A 17468-nucleotide genomic window follows, 5' to 3' on the forward strand; every position below is an offset into this window, starting at 1 on the left:
TATAATGATTGACGAGCAAATCTACATGCATTTAAGATTGTTCTTAATTACATTCCAAAGCACAATACAGGAAATAAATTCATGCCTTGCCTCAGAGAGCAGTTATTTGTGGTTCTCATGAAAGAATCAATGTGATTGGAAAGGTGTGGACATTTTTAAGTAAATGCAAACAATTAGTGTAGACAGCTTCTGTATAAATTTCTAGTACAGATGTTGTCATTCCCTGAAGCTTTTTTGATTGTAACACTTTAATGGTAAGAACCTATACTGGCCATTACTATTTTAAACCTGCTTCTGTAAACAAAAACTGAGCAATTAAGCCACTTTACACCCTTGTTAAAATTAGTTTATGTCAAATTTTCCTCTTAACGGAATAACACCAATATTTTACGTTAAGCTTTCTTTTCTTCAGGAATAAACTGGCAGGCATATTCTTTGACAAGAGACTTCATCTTGATTTGTATAAATATATAGTATGAGTAACCATTCAAATTGACGGCACTCAATGCAAGGACATTTTGTACAATTAGGTAATTGTAAATGATGGCACAAGGCAGACAGCACTGTAGGCTTTTTAAAATTAAAAACTTAATGCTTACAATGCAGTTTAAAAATGACTGCATGCAAGAACAATTGCTCATATTGCCATGTTATCAGTGATAAAGACAGCTCCCTCTGGTGACAGCCTTTGAAGCAAAATGAAAAGCATTTAGATTAGAATTGCAAGTATGAAAGAGAGTTATAAGATAATTTTATTTTCTTACCCTGGCAGTAGGTTTCTTGATGGAGAACCCTCTGTACCACCCTAAGAAAAAAAAATAAGAATTTACTAGAGACAGTAAAATTAAATGTTGCCTTAATGATTTATTGTACGTTTTCAATATTGTTTTACTTTGTATTAATTACAAACAGATTTGTACAGTATGTGCGGCAACTGAAAGCACCCAGTATGGTGAAGACTATCCTTCAGTGCTCTCAGCTGCTGACTGTACCTGTGTCTAAACAAAAATTAAAGAAATTTAAAAACATTTATTATTACTAAAAGAATACACTACAAATGTACACATGTACAGATGAGGACCTTAAAACTACAGCTCACATTGCAGATTGAATAATTAAATTAACAAATGAGAAAACCTGCATTGAGAGCAAATTATTATGCCCAGGTTGAGCCTGAATGCAGCAGGGAGTCCGGATATTGTAAACATATTCTTCAGTTTATTTTAAAGTTCTTCTAATTTTGCAATTTATACTTAAATGTACTTTCAGTCTATTTTTCTAAATATATTTGTATGTATAGGGCATTGTGCTTTGTACCAAAAAATCACACACTGTGAAATAGAAAAAGGTCTGAAACTGTTAGACAAGGTTCTTTAATTCGTGCAGCACTGAAAGAAAGTAAAAAGACACAGGTACAAAATTACTTATGGGGATCCTTTACTGTTCATATCTTCTAAAATAAATTAGATTAAAAAGTAAATACAGGTTTGAATTGACACCTTACACTCACTGCATTGCAGTATATTGAACATGTTGCCTGCCTCTTATGTGCTCAACCAGTAAATACAGTATGAAAACAAATGTGGAATGTATTGTATATAAGCAGACCCCAAAAATCAATGCATTTAAACTTTTTTTTAAAGAAAGCTTAACCCAGGTTTATGCTGATCATGCCTCCCCTGTAATCTGAAGCATCCTAATGCTGTTGGTTATCCAAATTAAGAACAAACATTTAAATTCAATTCAATTACAAACTTCACTAATACTAATTGTATTATCTTAGAATAAATACTAAAAATAAATCAGGTCAATTTACACAAATCTGGTCATGAAAAATGGATCAGTTATAAAGTTTAGAAATACAATTTAATGTAACCCTAAGAAGCAGTTTTACTACTGTATACAGTAATTCCATAGACATGAATTCCATTCCATAGACATGAAAGATTAATTATATTACAGGCCAGATTCTATACTGTATATAATAGAAAACATTTATATTCATCCATAGGTACAGTAATATCGTGACTCTTTCTATACATGACAACTTCATATGTGAGAAAAAATGTCTCATAAGTAGATTAGTTTCTTTAGAACAGCCTAATCCTCAAATTTTCAACATGCTGATTTCCCCGACTGTATCTTTCTTTGGATCTATTCATAGCCAGTGAGCTGAAAGGGAAACTAGAAAGCTCTAAACCTTGATTAAAAATGCTCCATAGCTACTGTTCCATTTTTATCTGAATGGCTTTTAGCCATGAATAATAAAACAGAATTGTGATCTTGTTAACATTTATGCATCATGAACCAGAAGCTTTGTTTCTAAAACTGTTTTCCGAATGGGAAATGCACAGCATTTATTTTCACTAAAACAGAAGAGTTGCGCAGTGGATATCTCTGGCACTTCCTCTGCACCACAGATATATTTTTTGTTATACTGTATTTAGCTTGTCTGTTCGGGGAACCATGCAACAGGAACCATCAACACATGTAGCACTGCATGACAACTCATGCTGATGCAGATGAAATGGTGCAGCCTCCTCTCATTGGATCACAAGAGTTTCATTATATAGCATATATTGTACATACGTAAGGTGTGCCCAATTTATTTTCCCTGTTTCTCTCCAAGACGATGCTTGAGTGAACTAAGAAGGGCAGGGGTAATGTGAGCAAGCTGAGGCTTGGTTTTAGCCTCCTCCTTTTAAGAGAGTAAATTGGACACATCTGCCTTGATTGAATGGTCAGAATCAAAAGAGAAACAAGAATGAGAGGGCAAAAGTAGTAACTATTTAAACTCTTTCTACTGTGTATACAGGATGTGTCTTTAGCATAGAAAACATAAATTGCTTATTCACACAAAGAATAGCTTATGCATGGATCAAGCTGTCCAACTGCTTTTTCAAAGTTTCTCTTGATGTTTCAAGAAATAGCTGGCACCCTGTATCAAATTTCTACTAGTAAATAAAACAAAAAAGACGGACAGAATGGTTCCCGCTCCTTTCAAAATGTTTTGTGGTTCTAGAAATCTGAAAAAAAATTACAACTGCTAATGTATGTTTTAAAATGAATACATTGCTTCAAAACAAATTTGATTGCATAAAACAACAAAATCCACACTAGATCCTGCCACCTACACCTACTGTACAGTAAATCTGATCACGGCATCCCTCAGTTTTCCCCTAGATTTAATAATCACCAGTTCCCTCTTCACCCTTCTCCCATTCATTCCCCAAACCAGCAAACTAAAGACATTAATTAAACTGTCTAAATCAATTTGATACTCCCCTTTGATAGTTTGAAATGTTGTTAGAGTCACAGGACATGGTTAACCTGCTTCATCACAATAATAGAAAAAAAGTATCAGTAGTACTGTATGTTAGCACACGTAGGGAAGAAAAACCCCTTGTATTGTGCTGTCTAAAGACTTTGACTCACATCACTAGTAAAGTGGGGAAAAAAAAAACTTTGTGACATTCGACTGTAAATTGCTGTAAAGCCAGGAATAAATAAGTGGTTTTGAAGTTGGATTTGCTCATGCACAGTCATATCCACAAGGGGCTCCCCTGATGGATGAATCTGTGGATTATCACAACATGAGAAGTTATCAAAGAAACATTAGTCTGATGGAGCCATAAAGGCACAAGTCTCAGAACAAAAAGTACAAGCAGTAATTATAGGAAACAGAGAGACGTAAACAATTTAATCCTCAAACAACCATGACCCGAACCTAAACAGTTTCATCCAGCTCTATTTTGCCTTCAGCATTGATGGTCCGCAATTCTCCACCATAACCTGATATTCCCACACACAAAGTGATAAAACAGATTTTTTTCTTCAGCAATGGTTTTAACTGTTCTTTTTCATCATGAAAAGGAAAATAAGAAATTAAAATTATATGAAATCAAAAAGATAAAGATTAAACCCGTTTGATGGCACCTTCTGGAATATTTACTGCAAATGAAACTGTATAGATACGTACGTAGTCCTAAAAACAGGTGAAAATGCGCAAATGCAGCATGATGTTGAGTGTTTTTGTGACTACTGTATGTCCCAACACATTTTCCTGGCTATGCAACTAAATGCCTAACAGACTAGCTATGGCAGATGTATTACATGTACAGTCATGGTTCCTTTCCACTTCAAGGTGGAAAATGCATGAGGTGATACTGTGCAGTTACCATGTCAATTGCTTGATGTCATGCATCTTAACCTCTTTCACAGCTCAACTTAGCACTCACCACAGTGCACATCCAGGGCCTTGTATTATGACTCTACTACACTGCAGTAAATTCTGATGTAAATGCTTTTGGCCATGGTGAAGGATTTGGAAAAGAGGGCAATGAGTTTATTAAATATATATAAGCTAGATTTCACAGTGTGTTTGCAGAGGGGACCATCTTTAATAGATGAAACTACAAATAAGTAAAACAAAATCTGTATGCCTTAACACTTGAAGTAAGCTCAACAACTGAAATGTTCTTTTTCTTTAAGCTCTTCACCATGACATTAACCTTTATTTGATCCTTTGCAACCAATGCACACTCACGTACTGTAGCTCCCTGCTAAAAAAATATGGACGCTCAGGAGTATAAAAGAGGCAGAGAATTAGAAAAGGCCATTGGACAGTTCTGATATATTTATTCATAGAAAAACTACATTCTGTTTCATTAACTCATAAGCATATGTATGGAAAGACAAAGGCACGTAGAATGTTCCAAGGGGATATTATGAAGTCAGTTTTCTACCTTGCTTGGACCAATTAATAAAAATTCAAGATTTATTTGATTGCTTTGTAACAACTAGTCTAATTGTTTGTAGCACTAACATATTTTTCTTTTCATGTTATTCATTTAGTGGAAGACATTATAATAAGTTTAACTAGTTACAATGTAATTAAGCACTTAATGTTTATAATCATTTTACAATAAAAAAAACATTTATCGACAAAATTAGCATGTTACCATAGCCATCTTAATCAATGGTTCTTACTAAGATCCTAGAGCTCTGCTAGAGCAACGCAATTATGTAATTAAGGTAGCTCGTATCACCTTTATTCATTGTTCAGTGCATACTACATTTGTGCTGTATTTTCAAGACTTCCTACTTTATAATTGCTTTATTATACTGTTCACTTGCAGTTTACTACATTAAGGGGAAAAATGCTTACAAGGTGCCAAATAATGTACAGTAGATAAGTAGGTGTAGGTTTCTTTAAAAGGGTTTACTATGAGAATTCCACCATACTTGTACAATCCCAGGCTCTCAAGAGAGACCAGAAAACACCAGGAACTTGGGGCTCATCCAGATGTGTATAAGATGGCATCTCAAAATAAGTATTCAGCTCTACACAACTGACTTCCAGCATTACTATTTAGTAAAAATGGTTACAACAAAATACAGTAGATATTCGTTTGTTTGTTGTTTTCTACTTTGCTCTTGTTCCATTATCCTTTCATTCAGAATTTAATATACAGTATGTTTTTTCTTTACAGTTTACAAATGTCAGCAGGTGAAAATTACACAGATCCTACTGAAGTGCCACAGTCTGGTTTTTGTCTTCAAATCACATTCATTGGAAACTTCAACTTTCTTTTACTTTTGGAAGACAATAATGTGTAAAGACATACTTTTATATCCTTATATGAGTAACAATTTGCTCCCATGTGCAAGCAAAACACCAAATTACAAAATTTGATTATAATTCTGAGTATTTCTAAGAAAACACCTCTTCAAAACAGACAGAATGAAGTAAAGCACAGACAAACAACTGTAATTAAATATACTCCATACTCCGGGTGAAATATAAACCATTTCACCTGTGGAGTTCACTGTATATAAAGGGGTATAATTCTATAATCAGTATCATATTCTTTATACACTGCTTTCACATACATAAAACCATTAAAAAACAATACCCACTACAGTATTTCTTTTGGATTGTATACATACAGTAATTGGTAATACAGCTGGCTTCTATGCGATTTGCTTAAGGTGGTCCCTACAACGGGCAATCAAAGTTCTCTTTAGAGGGAAGGAAGAAACTGGAGTTCATGAGTGAACCCACATAAACATTACGACAAGAACCCAAGACCAAATCTAACCAAATGTCCCTGGAACTAGAGCATGGCTAGCGTCCTGTTACTGTTTAATATACAGTATACTGGCATGTGAATTTTCTGAAATTTTCATTATTCTAGTCTTTGGCAAAATGATCGATTAGTAACGTCAAAGCTGTTTTGTACAGTAGCTCAAAATGAGAAAAGATCATTGATTTGTTCTTCACTGAAGTGTAGTCTGCCCTATACTGACTATGAGAGACTATAAGAAGCCCTTTCCACAAGACATTAATGCTAAACACCTTATTCAAGTATTAATAAATGATGAAATGCATTTATTAAGCATGCAGTTTTGGTTCTGGTCCACTGTTTTTCCACCTGAACAGGAAACTCAGAATGATAGTTGCATTCCATCACAGTAAAACTGAATTTATTAAGAATCAGCACTGTGGAAGAAATCGCTGTGTAGTAATTCCAAAGTCTATTAATCCAGAAGGATGTTACTGGTAAGTAGATGTTTTGAACAAGAAGAAAAACCCTTTAAGATTCACATTCTACAGTAATACTGTTTTGCAGACGCTACAAATCAATATAAGCACTCACACTTTTCATGCTAACCATGCTCAGACATTTCAGGGATTCCACTGACACATGCACAGGGTGCACTGACGCCCTGTTTTTTTTTTCTATAGCGGATAGCAAGTTGACTCCACTGTTGAAAAACATACTGCATACAAAACATTTAATCAGTAGTTCATTGTAGAATGAACAGCTATGATGCGGTCACTATAGACTATAGACTCAAAAAATAATAAAATGGTAAGCAACTTTGAGGTTTGCAATACGCATACCATGTCTGTCAATATGGTAGTACTGTCAATGGCAGAATACTAAAAATGTGTTTTCCCAGGAAAAAAGCTATCGGGTACTTGCCCTTTTTTAATTACTTTGTCACAAGCATGTATGTTTTTAAGATCACTTGTGCCTATATGTTCTATGCTCATTACCAAATTAAAAAAATACAAGTACAGAATGTGAGTTATGAAGAGATGCATTCAGCAATGCTGTAATTGCTTTAAAGAGCCATAGGCAAAAGCTGAAGTTATGAAATGGAAGGGATTATGTGTCAAAAACATTGGATCAAGACCTTAATCGAATCCCACATATCATCCGACAAACTGACGCAAGAAATCAAATCACTGATCTGTCGTTCAGTCACTCGGGCTGAAAGAGAGCATGGCTGTTTGTGTTACTGCAGTACATTCGAAACAAATGGAAAAAATGAAAATTTTTGGTTTTCTATTTTAGTCAAAGCGTGCAATGGCTATGACAAGAAGCACAATGACATGTTAAAACCCAGAGAGAAAGAAGCTGACTTCTGAGAGCTATATTACATCAAAGGCACAAGATGCTGGGCAAACAATCAATAAGGAATCAAACTCACCACAAGAAATGCAATGGTAATCTTAGCCTGTAAGTTACACTGCATTTCCCTGAGTGGAAGCTTGCCCTGATTGCTAATCTTTAGAGATATATACAGATATTCCAATTTCCAGCTCCCCAGCATGTTATCTAGGTGTTGTGGAAAATATTTCCATCGATGCAGCTGAATATACAGTATTACAGGTAGATTAAATTTATGTCTGTTTTTACTAGTGTGGCTTCAAGCAATTATACTATAAAGAAGTGATACTGAAAGCTCACAAGGTGAAAAGGATCTCAGTAAGAAGCAAAGGTAATCTGAACGCAGTTATAATTAACAACTGCAGATTAATGGCAGGTATTTCTCTGCAATAAAAAATGCTGATGGTCCTTCATGTTAATTTACTTCATTAGATCAAATTTGACTGGATTCCTTTCTGTTTTCTTCAGACCTCAAGGTTAGATTTGTACTGCTACACTAATTCATGTCATTTGTGTGTTTTTTTACATTACAAGATCTTCCTGTTATTTTGCATTTAAAAAAGTGTTACAGTACGCAGCATATGACTCTGTGACATTTCTTCAGAAAATTTCGTCTTTTCATTTCTTCAGAAAAAACAGCTATCCAAAAACTGCAAAAGGGATTATGCTTTTATTCATATATATATATATTGCACCAATGCCAATGATATACTGTAGTTCATTTTATATCTACTGTATGTTCAAAATAATAGGAGAATTTGTAATGCACTACTGCTATTTTGCATTGTATAAGAAAAAAACACCCAAACAACATCCTTCCATATACTGTACAGTCTCTGTATTCATCTGATTATTCTCTACTCTCCTGCAATTTCTGCATCTCTCCATTTGTTTCAGTAACCTAAGTCCAGTGATGAATTGTAATGTAACAGGATAGAAATAGCTCAGCAGCAGCCTTCCCCTGCTGCAGACTTTTAGCATACGGCCCGCTGCTTTGCTCCATGTTGCATGCATGTGTAACACTAACTGATGGAGAGTTAAATTAGTTAGCACTGCAAACACTAAGCTTGATCAATACGCCCTGCTCAATAGTTGTAATCACAGTATTTTGTAGTGCTAAAGCTGTGCACTGTGCAAGAAACACATAAAGGTGATACCACCATGCTTGTCCAAGTACATGTACAGTATATCAATAAGATTACATAAACAATGCACAAAATGTGACTTTCCAGTGAAAATGTTAAGATTTCAAAACTACATTCTGACATTGCTAAAATGTATCTACCTTCCATACTTAAATTCCCTCCAGTTACAGTACATTTCAAGCTTTAAATATTCACTAGCAAGGCTCAAAAAAGTAGGGTTATACAATTATCCCTTAACATTTTTCATTTACTAGCCTTCTTCTAGAAAATGTGGCAGAAACATAATTATTTTTCATTATTATTATAATTATTATTATTATTTTTAAAGATTAGGGATATTTTTTTAGAGTAAATGATCTAAACATGAGAGAGAGACCTTCTTCTCACACAGACATCATTTACTGTATGCCTGTTTGTGTAGCCTGTCCAGGCTCCTGTGAAGCGTAGTTCAGGACCCTATGCAGACGGTATAATCTGGAAGTAAGTGTAAACAGACACGGGGAGGAGACGACGATCAGGGCAGGTTGACAGACAGGGGGGCATGACGACAGTGATCCGGTGCTCGGGGGGCGTGGCGAAAGGCAAACGAATCCAAACAGTCCTAGGGGGAATCTGGGGCGCAGTCCAGGGTCCAGGAACTGGGAGATCCATCCGAGATGAGACAAATAAGGTTAAGATCCGGAACAGGGACAGGGAATAAAACCAGGGTAACGAGGCCAGGCGTTCCGAGCCCCCGACTCAGATGATCAGGACGCCGTGATGAAGCCTATGCCGTCGGATCTCTCCTGAACCTGCTGGTAGGCGGGCTTCCGGGCGTCCATCTTTCAATGCCAAGCGAGGCATAGTGAAAGCGCCTGCCTTAAATAACGATGGACAAACAGGGGGCAGGTGCACGGGATGAACTAAAACACGAAAGGGTCGGAGCGCCCTTTAGAGGAGGGATGAGGATCGTGACAGTTTGTTTTCCTCTTACAGTATATGTCAACTACCCTAAACAGAAGTTTAATACTATAAAGTCATAGCCTGAATAAGACCTGCATGGCAGTTTTAGGATCTGAAGTTTAGTGAAAGTTATTGAAATTGTCATCTGAACTAGTGAACTAATATTCAAATAAAACACTAGAGGTTAGCAAAACAAACAGAAAAGAACAATTACAGATGAAAAACAAATTCTGCTATGTAAACATTGTCAAAAACTGTTAGAATGCTTTTCTGCAAATTCCACATTATTATTTTAAACAATCAACCATTTATCGCAGCCTAATTTTTCTTGATTCATTTTTGTACTTCTCATGAAGGCAGTTAAGCCAAGAAATATGAAGGATTCACAAGTGTCTTTTAGTATTCTTCAGAAAGAAACACAGTTCTGGATAACTATGATTTTCTTCTGGCCACATTGGGGGACATCAGAAGTTTGAACACTTGTTTTTCACTCCTGTGCTGAATTAACCAAGTCCAACACATTTAGACCCCCTAAGCTGCTGTAATTGCACCAAATGATCACTTCATGCAGCAGGAAAAAGAGGAGTAAAAACAACTAGGACTAAAATGTCTCAGTACTGTCACTGTAGGCCATGCTGTATCTGGCGATAAGTCTTTCATCTTCCTACTGTACATTCACAGAGACTCCACAAACATCCCCATTCTTAAGTTCAAGGAATCAAGGTAGATTTGTTCAGGCTGACACAAGTGTGTGCTCTTTGGTCATTACAACTCCAGCTGTGATCTCTGGGGAAACTGAGCCATTCAAAATAAATAGCAGTAACAGGACAGATGAATGGATTTGCTTGCTTTTTATCTTAATTGAACATTAAAAAAAGCTCTGCACATGGATAAACAAAAAATGTTAAAGTGTTCTACTGTAATTACACGACTTTCATCGCATCTGTACAATCTCAGCTCACAGATGACCGAGTGCTTCAATCATGCCCAAGTGAAACAACAGGAGGCGCCTCCAGATTCTGGGAGCTCTTCTTCTCTGTTCAAAGCACAGCTGCACATGGCACACACTGCACAGAATGGCAATGCGGAGTGCATGCCTTCCCTGAAACACCCACTCTCCACATCTGCTCCTCTGAGCCCACTATAGCAAACAGGCACTGAATCTGTCACCAGACATAATGATGAGAGAAGCAACGGAGAGATTTTTTTTAAAAAAGCGGAGGCACTGGAAATGTAAAAATTGCTTTCATTTAAATAAACAAAAAACAAAATGGAGAAGCTCAAGTCATTAACTTTTTGGGCAACAAGTAACTTCTTATAAGCACTCACAAGTGCAGGGGCTTTACAAAGTTTAGAAAGATTTTAGAAAATGACTGCCATAAAACAAAAAAAAATGCCATTTTACTTTTTAACCTAATTAAATGATAACCTTAACAACATCAGAATTGCTCTTGAACTGTAACTGGAGAGGAATGACCCATACCAAATTCAGATAGTTCGCTCAACTGTAATTATAGTACTGTAAAGTATATCTGGTCCTTATCTGTGTGTGTTTTACTGCTCTTGTAATAAGTGACTTTATTTTTATGGAACCTAACAATTACTACAGCTTGTGTCCTAGTATAACAGAAATCTAGACCGGAGAAAAAAAGCTCTCCAGGTGGATGAAGTGTACTAATCTGTTCAATACAGAACAATTGATCCATTAATTTACTCTATATAGAAAGCTTTTTTTTTTTGTGAGGCCAGTGGTCTCTTCAGAATTTTACTGGGAATTTCAATGAGGCACATGCATAGTATTGGACACCACAGGTATTCAGGATGAACAAGAGCTAAATCTACAACTGGACTTATAGTGCCTATGTAAATAGGTTGGGGATGGTTAAGCATCCTTTTGTTTTATCATTTTGGTTACTAAAGAGTATTTCCATGTTAACCCTTGTGTCCTGACAAATTCTGTTCTGTTTGCACAATCTGGTGTCCCCCCTTAAATCAAGCAGTGAAGCAATTTCTCTTTTCTCCACCTGTTGTGTAACAGGTGTATCAGCATACACAGTAATGGCTGCTTTACATAACCTTGGGTGCTTCAGCACTTAAGTTGTACAGTAGATGAAGTGGATCCCCTCCCACAGTATATAAAAAGTGTCTTAATATCCTTTTGGATGAAAAGTGCTATGTACTGTACATGCAAGGTATTTTTTACATTTAAGCACAATTAAATTGTTGGTTTCAAGGATGCTTTATAAATAGTTTTTATTATAAATTGTGTAGAGATTAGTTGCAGAATTTAGAGAAGTTTAAAAAAGTGATTTATTGACAACTTATCAGCTTTTTTTGCAGTTTTCCGACTCTCCTTAAACTCATTCATGAAAAACCTTAAGAGGGGTTTTAAAGAAGGGGGTGGTGGCACTTCAGACACTTATGATAAGCTCCACCTAGCGCTTCTAAATCCAATTTAATTTACAGGTCACTCAGTATTTCCCATTTCTCCATTACATTATTACCTTACTAAATTTAATGGTTTAAATCATACATTTAAGTCCTCTTTACAGCAGCTATTCACTTACTCTACAAATACTTATTGGAGCCACCATATGTTGAAATTCTATAAATCTGTTGGTTTTATGTTTATGCTTTCAATGCCCGTAGAAACCTGATCTCTAGAGATAACCAGGGATTACATTTGCAGTTATTTAATTTAATTTTCACAGCTCAAGTCTCATCTTTTGTCATGTACAGTTTTGTAGAATATGCAGTCTTAATTTTGCCACTTCAAGATTATTTTAAATTATATTATTATTTTGATGAGATGTCATCCTCAAACTTTTTTGGTTCATGTCATCATACCAGCCTTAAATAACTACAGGTTTTTAAATTATTTCTGGTACCTATTAAAATAAAAGGTAAAGGTACAGCTTTGACAACACGATTGGGCAGGCTCTTCCTGAATCCCTTAACCCTTTCTATAAAAAGTACCTCCTGTTTTCAGTTTTCGAATGCACTTCCTCTTCATGTTCATTTGTACTCTCTGGTTCATATTTCACTTGTTTATTCTGACTTTTCTTAATGCCTTTAGGAGTTTTTAATACTTGAATGAGGCCCTTTTGTAGTCTTTTCTGTCTATAGAATATAAGGGTTATTGTTTTTTTTAAATCTGGGAATGTACCTTGTTATTCTCCAGAGAAAAAACATAATTCTTGTAATGTAGTGATCAAATTGAATAAAATATTCCAAAGGAAGCCTTACTAGTGCATTGTACAATTATTTTTTGTGAACACATATTTGAATTTTTCACTAAACATAACATTGGTTTACTTAAACATAACATCCCCTTGTTTAGATGTCACACTTTTAAGTAGACTGTATGTCATAAAACACACTTGCCTTTATTGCGTTTTCCCTAAATCACCTGTTAACAAAGCAACTATTCAAGGTTACTACAACAATCTTTACCTGAAGACAGAACCAAGAAATTAATCTTGTTTCTTCTTTAAAAATTCAACACTAAATCAAGTTTAGTGTTTTTCAGAATATTCTTTTGGAATTTGATCTGATACAATAGCTGGTTAGGGAAGTAAAGGTGAAGATCTCTGTGCTCTTGAGCTGTCACAAAGAAAGCAGGAGAGATGACAGTTTCTCTACCTTTCACCCTTTTACCGAACCAAAGGTTACTGTTCCACACATACTAATCACCATGTGTCATGACCTCACACAACCTACTGTACTCCTCTCACAAGTCAGAATTGACAGAGTACAGAAACTTCATTTTTAGCACTGAGATATTCCATCATACAGTACAAAAGCCAGTGCAAAATTAAACAGTATTAAAAAATCCATTTTGAATTTATTTTTACAGGGACTATGTATAATACAGTAATGTGATGTACTAACTCTTATATGTTTTTCTTTTAAAAAGCATTTTTTCACTCTTATGATCTGGGCTCTCATAAAGCATTGTTGAAATTGATGTTTTCTCACATCTTCTCAGAAGAAAAAATAACGTTTTTTATTACATTTGAATTTTTTATGATAAAGACTTGTGTGTGTTAAGTATATATATACTACGGGACAGTAATGTTTATGCTTTTGCTAACAACTGTAATGATGTAACTAGTGTACTGTATAGTAAATAAGCAGGAGTGTTATTATTTTCCTACCTATTGTTTATGCATTTGCTAATACAGTAGCTTTAGGCATGTTACTTCAATAATGAACCAGGAATGTTATTGTTTTCATACTTGAGTACCATTCTGTGCTGTATTAAGGTGAACTATTGGTGTTTGAAGGAACATTTTTTAATTCTGGAGCCTATCAGAGATTACAACACAGAAAGTGATGGAATTTCAATTTCATTTATACAAGTTTTTCGATGAATGAATTAAGCTTATACTGTATAACGAGGGATTACTGTATTTAAAAACAACACATTTTTTGGAGACAGCACAGTTTAAACAGGTTGCACACCTCCACAGGCAATGAATTTTTTTCTCAGATAGTCCATTGTAGCAGTTATCTCAGTCACTACAGGAGGAAAATGCATTGAAGTATACCAGAACATAGCTGCATATTCTTAGCACTATGGCTTTTTTCAGAGTGTGAGCTGATGTCCTTTTTAGTCTTGTCTGCTTCACTAGAGTCACCAGGTCAATGCATAAAGGGCCAACATTATAAACAGAAAACATGGGGTACCTGAAGCAAGGTTTAAGAAATATGGCTCTATAGGCTCTAAACCTAGCTCAAGCAAGGTTTAAGAAAGATGTTTAAAAGCTGAAACACTTCTAACTTGTATAACGTAGGCTTATCATATTTCAGACACTCAAAGACACAACACTACCCAGTTCACCATTTTCCCTGAGGCTGGCCCTAAATGCTGATTAAATTAAAAAATGTGAATCTTTTAGAAACAAAGAGCACAGCTCCAGACAAAAACAGTGGTAATAATAGAGCTTTCTTTCTCTTGTCTTCAAACACCAGTCAGCTATGGAATAAAAACATAATTGTTTTCACTTTTCCCTCTAGAGAGCTATGTGCAAACTCAGCTCAGAATGAACAGTGAGTGACAGTAACTTCCTAGCCCTCTGTGGACAGTTAAGCACATTAGCAAACTTTGAAGACAATTTAATAAGAGTCCATGCCTGCTTCTGGCACTGAAGACTGAATGGCGCCCAGGTCTGAAAAGCCACGCTGACAGCTGAATCTCTGCAGAGGCAGTTCTGTGGCAATGCCCTAGCATTCAGACCAATATACAGTATGTGTAATAAAACCACTTTTTATCAGGGTTATCTGCATTGTGGGACACTACAACATATTGTAAAGTGTCACAGGAGAGGGTAACCATTTATACTTGAAACTGCATACTATACTGTAGGTTAATGCAATTAAGTGCAGAGTGTGAATACTAAACACATATCATTCACTGGGTACTCATTCCCTGATATCTTTCCTTCCTGAGGACATTCATTATGTACTATACTGTACCATAATGAATGAATGTGATCTATTATGAGGATTTTTTAAATATATGCAGTATCTACTGTATTCACTCAGGGAATATTCTATTTCCTTACTCTTAGTTGTCTCTGAATGCCAAGGAAGTCATGAACCACAGTAACTGTGCATGGAAATGATCTATTTTGTTTATTTAGAGATTCTTTTTTCTTTCCCACTTTTACCACCTTGTTACGCATAATGGCAGTTATCCACAACACAGCATGCAATATATTTACTGTAGGTGTATGCCACTGGTGCACAAATTCAGTACTACAACAACAATTCGCCTTCAAAAAGATATAATGAGGTACTATATGAAATGATTCTTTGAGAAATTGTTTATCATTACCTTCACACTTTTCTAGGATCTGTACAGTCTCTCCAATCTCCAGAGTCAGGCCCTGTGACACTGATCCACGGAAACTGCAGATCACTGTGAAAGGAAACAGAATATTAAGTCAGAGGAGAGACAGTGGTTGAACCTAATAGGCAACCATATTCTAATCTTATATTTTTGATACATCATATTGCTAATCATTTGTCAGGTTTGGGATTATCTTTTGAGTGGTATAATTGACTAATGTATTAATACACAATGAATACTGTTCTTCAGTAGACATTCTTTAGTGTGGCTGAAACAGCAGGGACAAAGATAAAGATGTACCGTAGGTATTACACAGTCTTTGCAAGGTCATACATGTCATGCATGTTTGCATTTGCTGTCTGAGCAATAATGAACAGTAAACACTTAAATAGGATATTTTTGTAGTTCTTTATTTAACCAGAATTATCAAGTGTGAATTCTCATTTAAATGTAGAGTAAGCAGAAAGATTCTGAAAAGTAAAATCTTATATAATTCACCACATAATCTGCAGTAGGTTTGCTGTATATGACCACAATTTTATATTGTGTTCTCTACACAAAATGGGGGTCAAGCATAGTTCATACATGACAGAGGAGAGCAGATTGCTTTTGGCAGTTCTTTGCAATTAGTTTAACTGTCAACAGCAAGTATTTTTTATATATTTTGTGGTGGTTGATTTTCTGTTGAAGAGGGAGAAATCAATCTAGTCCTAGGCCAATATTTTGAGCTTCTAGTATTAATCATAAAGGCGTACGTATAAAAATATTGTTATTGTTAATATAGTGGATTGAAGTTGGGCAGCATGGTGGCGCAGTGCTTAACATTGCTGCCTTGCAGCATTGGGGTCCAGGGTTCAATTCCTGGGGTGCTTCCTGTGTGGAATTTGTATGTCCTCCCTGTGTTTGCTTGGGTTTACCCTGGGTGCTCTGGTCTCCTCCCAAATCCCAAAAGCATACTGGTAGGTTAAGTGGCTTCTGGGATGTGAGTGTGTGCATGCCTGGGTGTCTTATCCAGGGAGTATCCTGCCTTGCACCTATTGCATGCTGGGTTAGGCTCTGGCTCCCCTGCAACCTTGTATTGTATTTTCCCAACAAAGCACACTGGATTCTATCCAGAAAATGCATGTCATTCATTTTGATAGAACAATGAGAAGATCTGAGTCCCACATACCACTGGTTTAAGTTAACAATACTACTACATCAGGCAGAACTGCAGAGCATTTAACAAGAAAAATTGCTTCAATAACATCTTTAGGAAGTAAAAATCAAAGTAAATAGATGGGGTTGCTGCTTTTGTACTGCTGTTTTATACCAAGCCACCTACAGTACAATCTAATAATTTCACATTTTAAAGAACTGAAGGCAAATGCATAACAGATTTACTGCATTGGATACCTGTGGATTTACTTTCTTATTCTTTGTCATACAGTTATATTTTGATGACCTAAGACTAAATAAATTATAACACCTTTAAAATCAGGTACAGTATAATGTATTGATGTTAAATGCATGTGGGGAAATATTAAATCCTAAGGTATAACACAAAACAAAGATATGAATTCAATATCCAATCACATGATATGGGGATTTACATGTGAGAATCCCATTAATTCTTAATATCGGCACTATTGAAAAAGCAATCGCTTAAGCGGTACAACTGAATAAAACTTTATTTCACTTGCTGAGCACTGATCAGAACTTGCTCATCTTATTTTAAGTTCAGAATTTCTGATGGTTTTTTCTCCTGTGGCTCATATAATTTTCACTAACATGTCTTTGATGGGTGGGAAAGGGATGGAGCTAGTGGGTTGGCCCACACAAACAGTACATGGAGAGGACATAAGGACTCCACACAGGGGGTGCCCCATTCTGGAAGTGAACTCGGGACGCCAGTCCTGTGAGGCTATAGTGCTATCCGCCATGCTAACACGTCTATCCCTAAACACATCAAAATAAAAAAAACAGCTCCATAATCCTAACTTCCCTAAAAAGTGATATAATCAAATAATGATTGACTAGGATTAACAGCAAATGAAAAGAAAAAGAGGCCCCCAACAAGGGCTCCAA

At 35.8% G+C, this 17468-nt stretch overlaps 1 protein-coding gene across 1 annotated transcript in view; it reads right to left on the reverse strand.

Moving 5' to 3' along the window:
* The window catches only part of dock3 (dedicator of cytokinesis 3), a 247429-nt gene that overhangs the window by 161697 nt on the left and 68264 nt on the right, over window positions 1–17468 (reverse strand). Inside the window, exons 2-3 of the mRNA XM_088915677.1 lie at window positions 15387–15470; window positions 765–805 (exon numbers count right to left, since the gene is read on the reverse strand). Coding sequence (XP_088771803.1) covers window positions 765–805; window positions 15387–15470 — 125 coding nt within the window. The remainder of the gene's footprint in view (window positions 1–764; window positions 806–15386; window positions 15471–17468) is intronic.

The sequence above is a fragment of the Atractosteus spatula genome, chromosome 5 (assembly GCF_055471065.1).
Source record: "Atractosteus spatula isolate fAtrSpa1 chromosome 5, fAtrSpa1.hap1, whole genome shotgun sequence".
NCBI lineage: Eukaryota > Metazoa > Chordata > Actinopteri > Semionotiformes > Lepisosteidae > Atractosteus > Atractosteus spatula.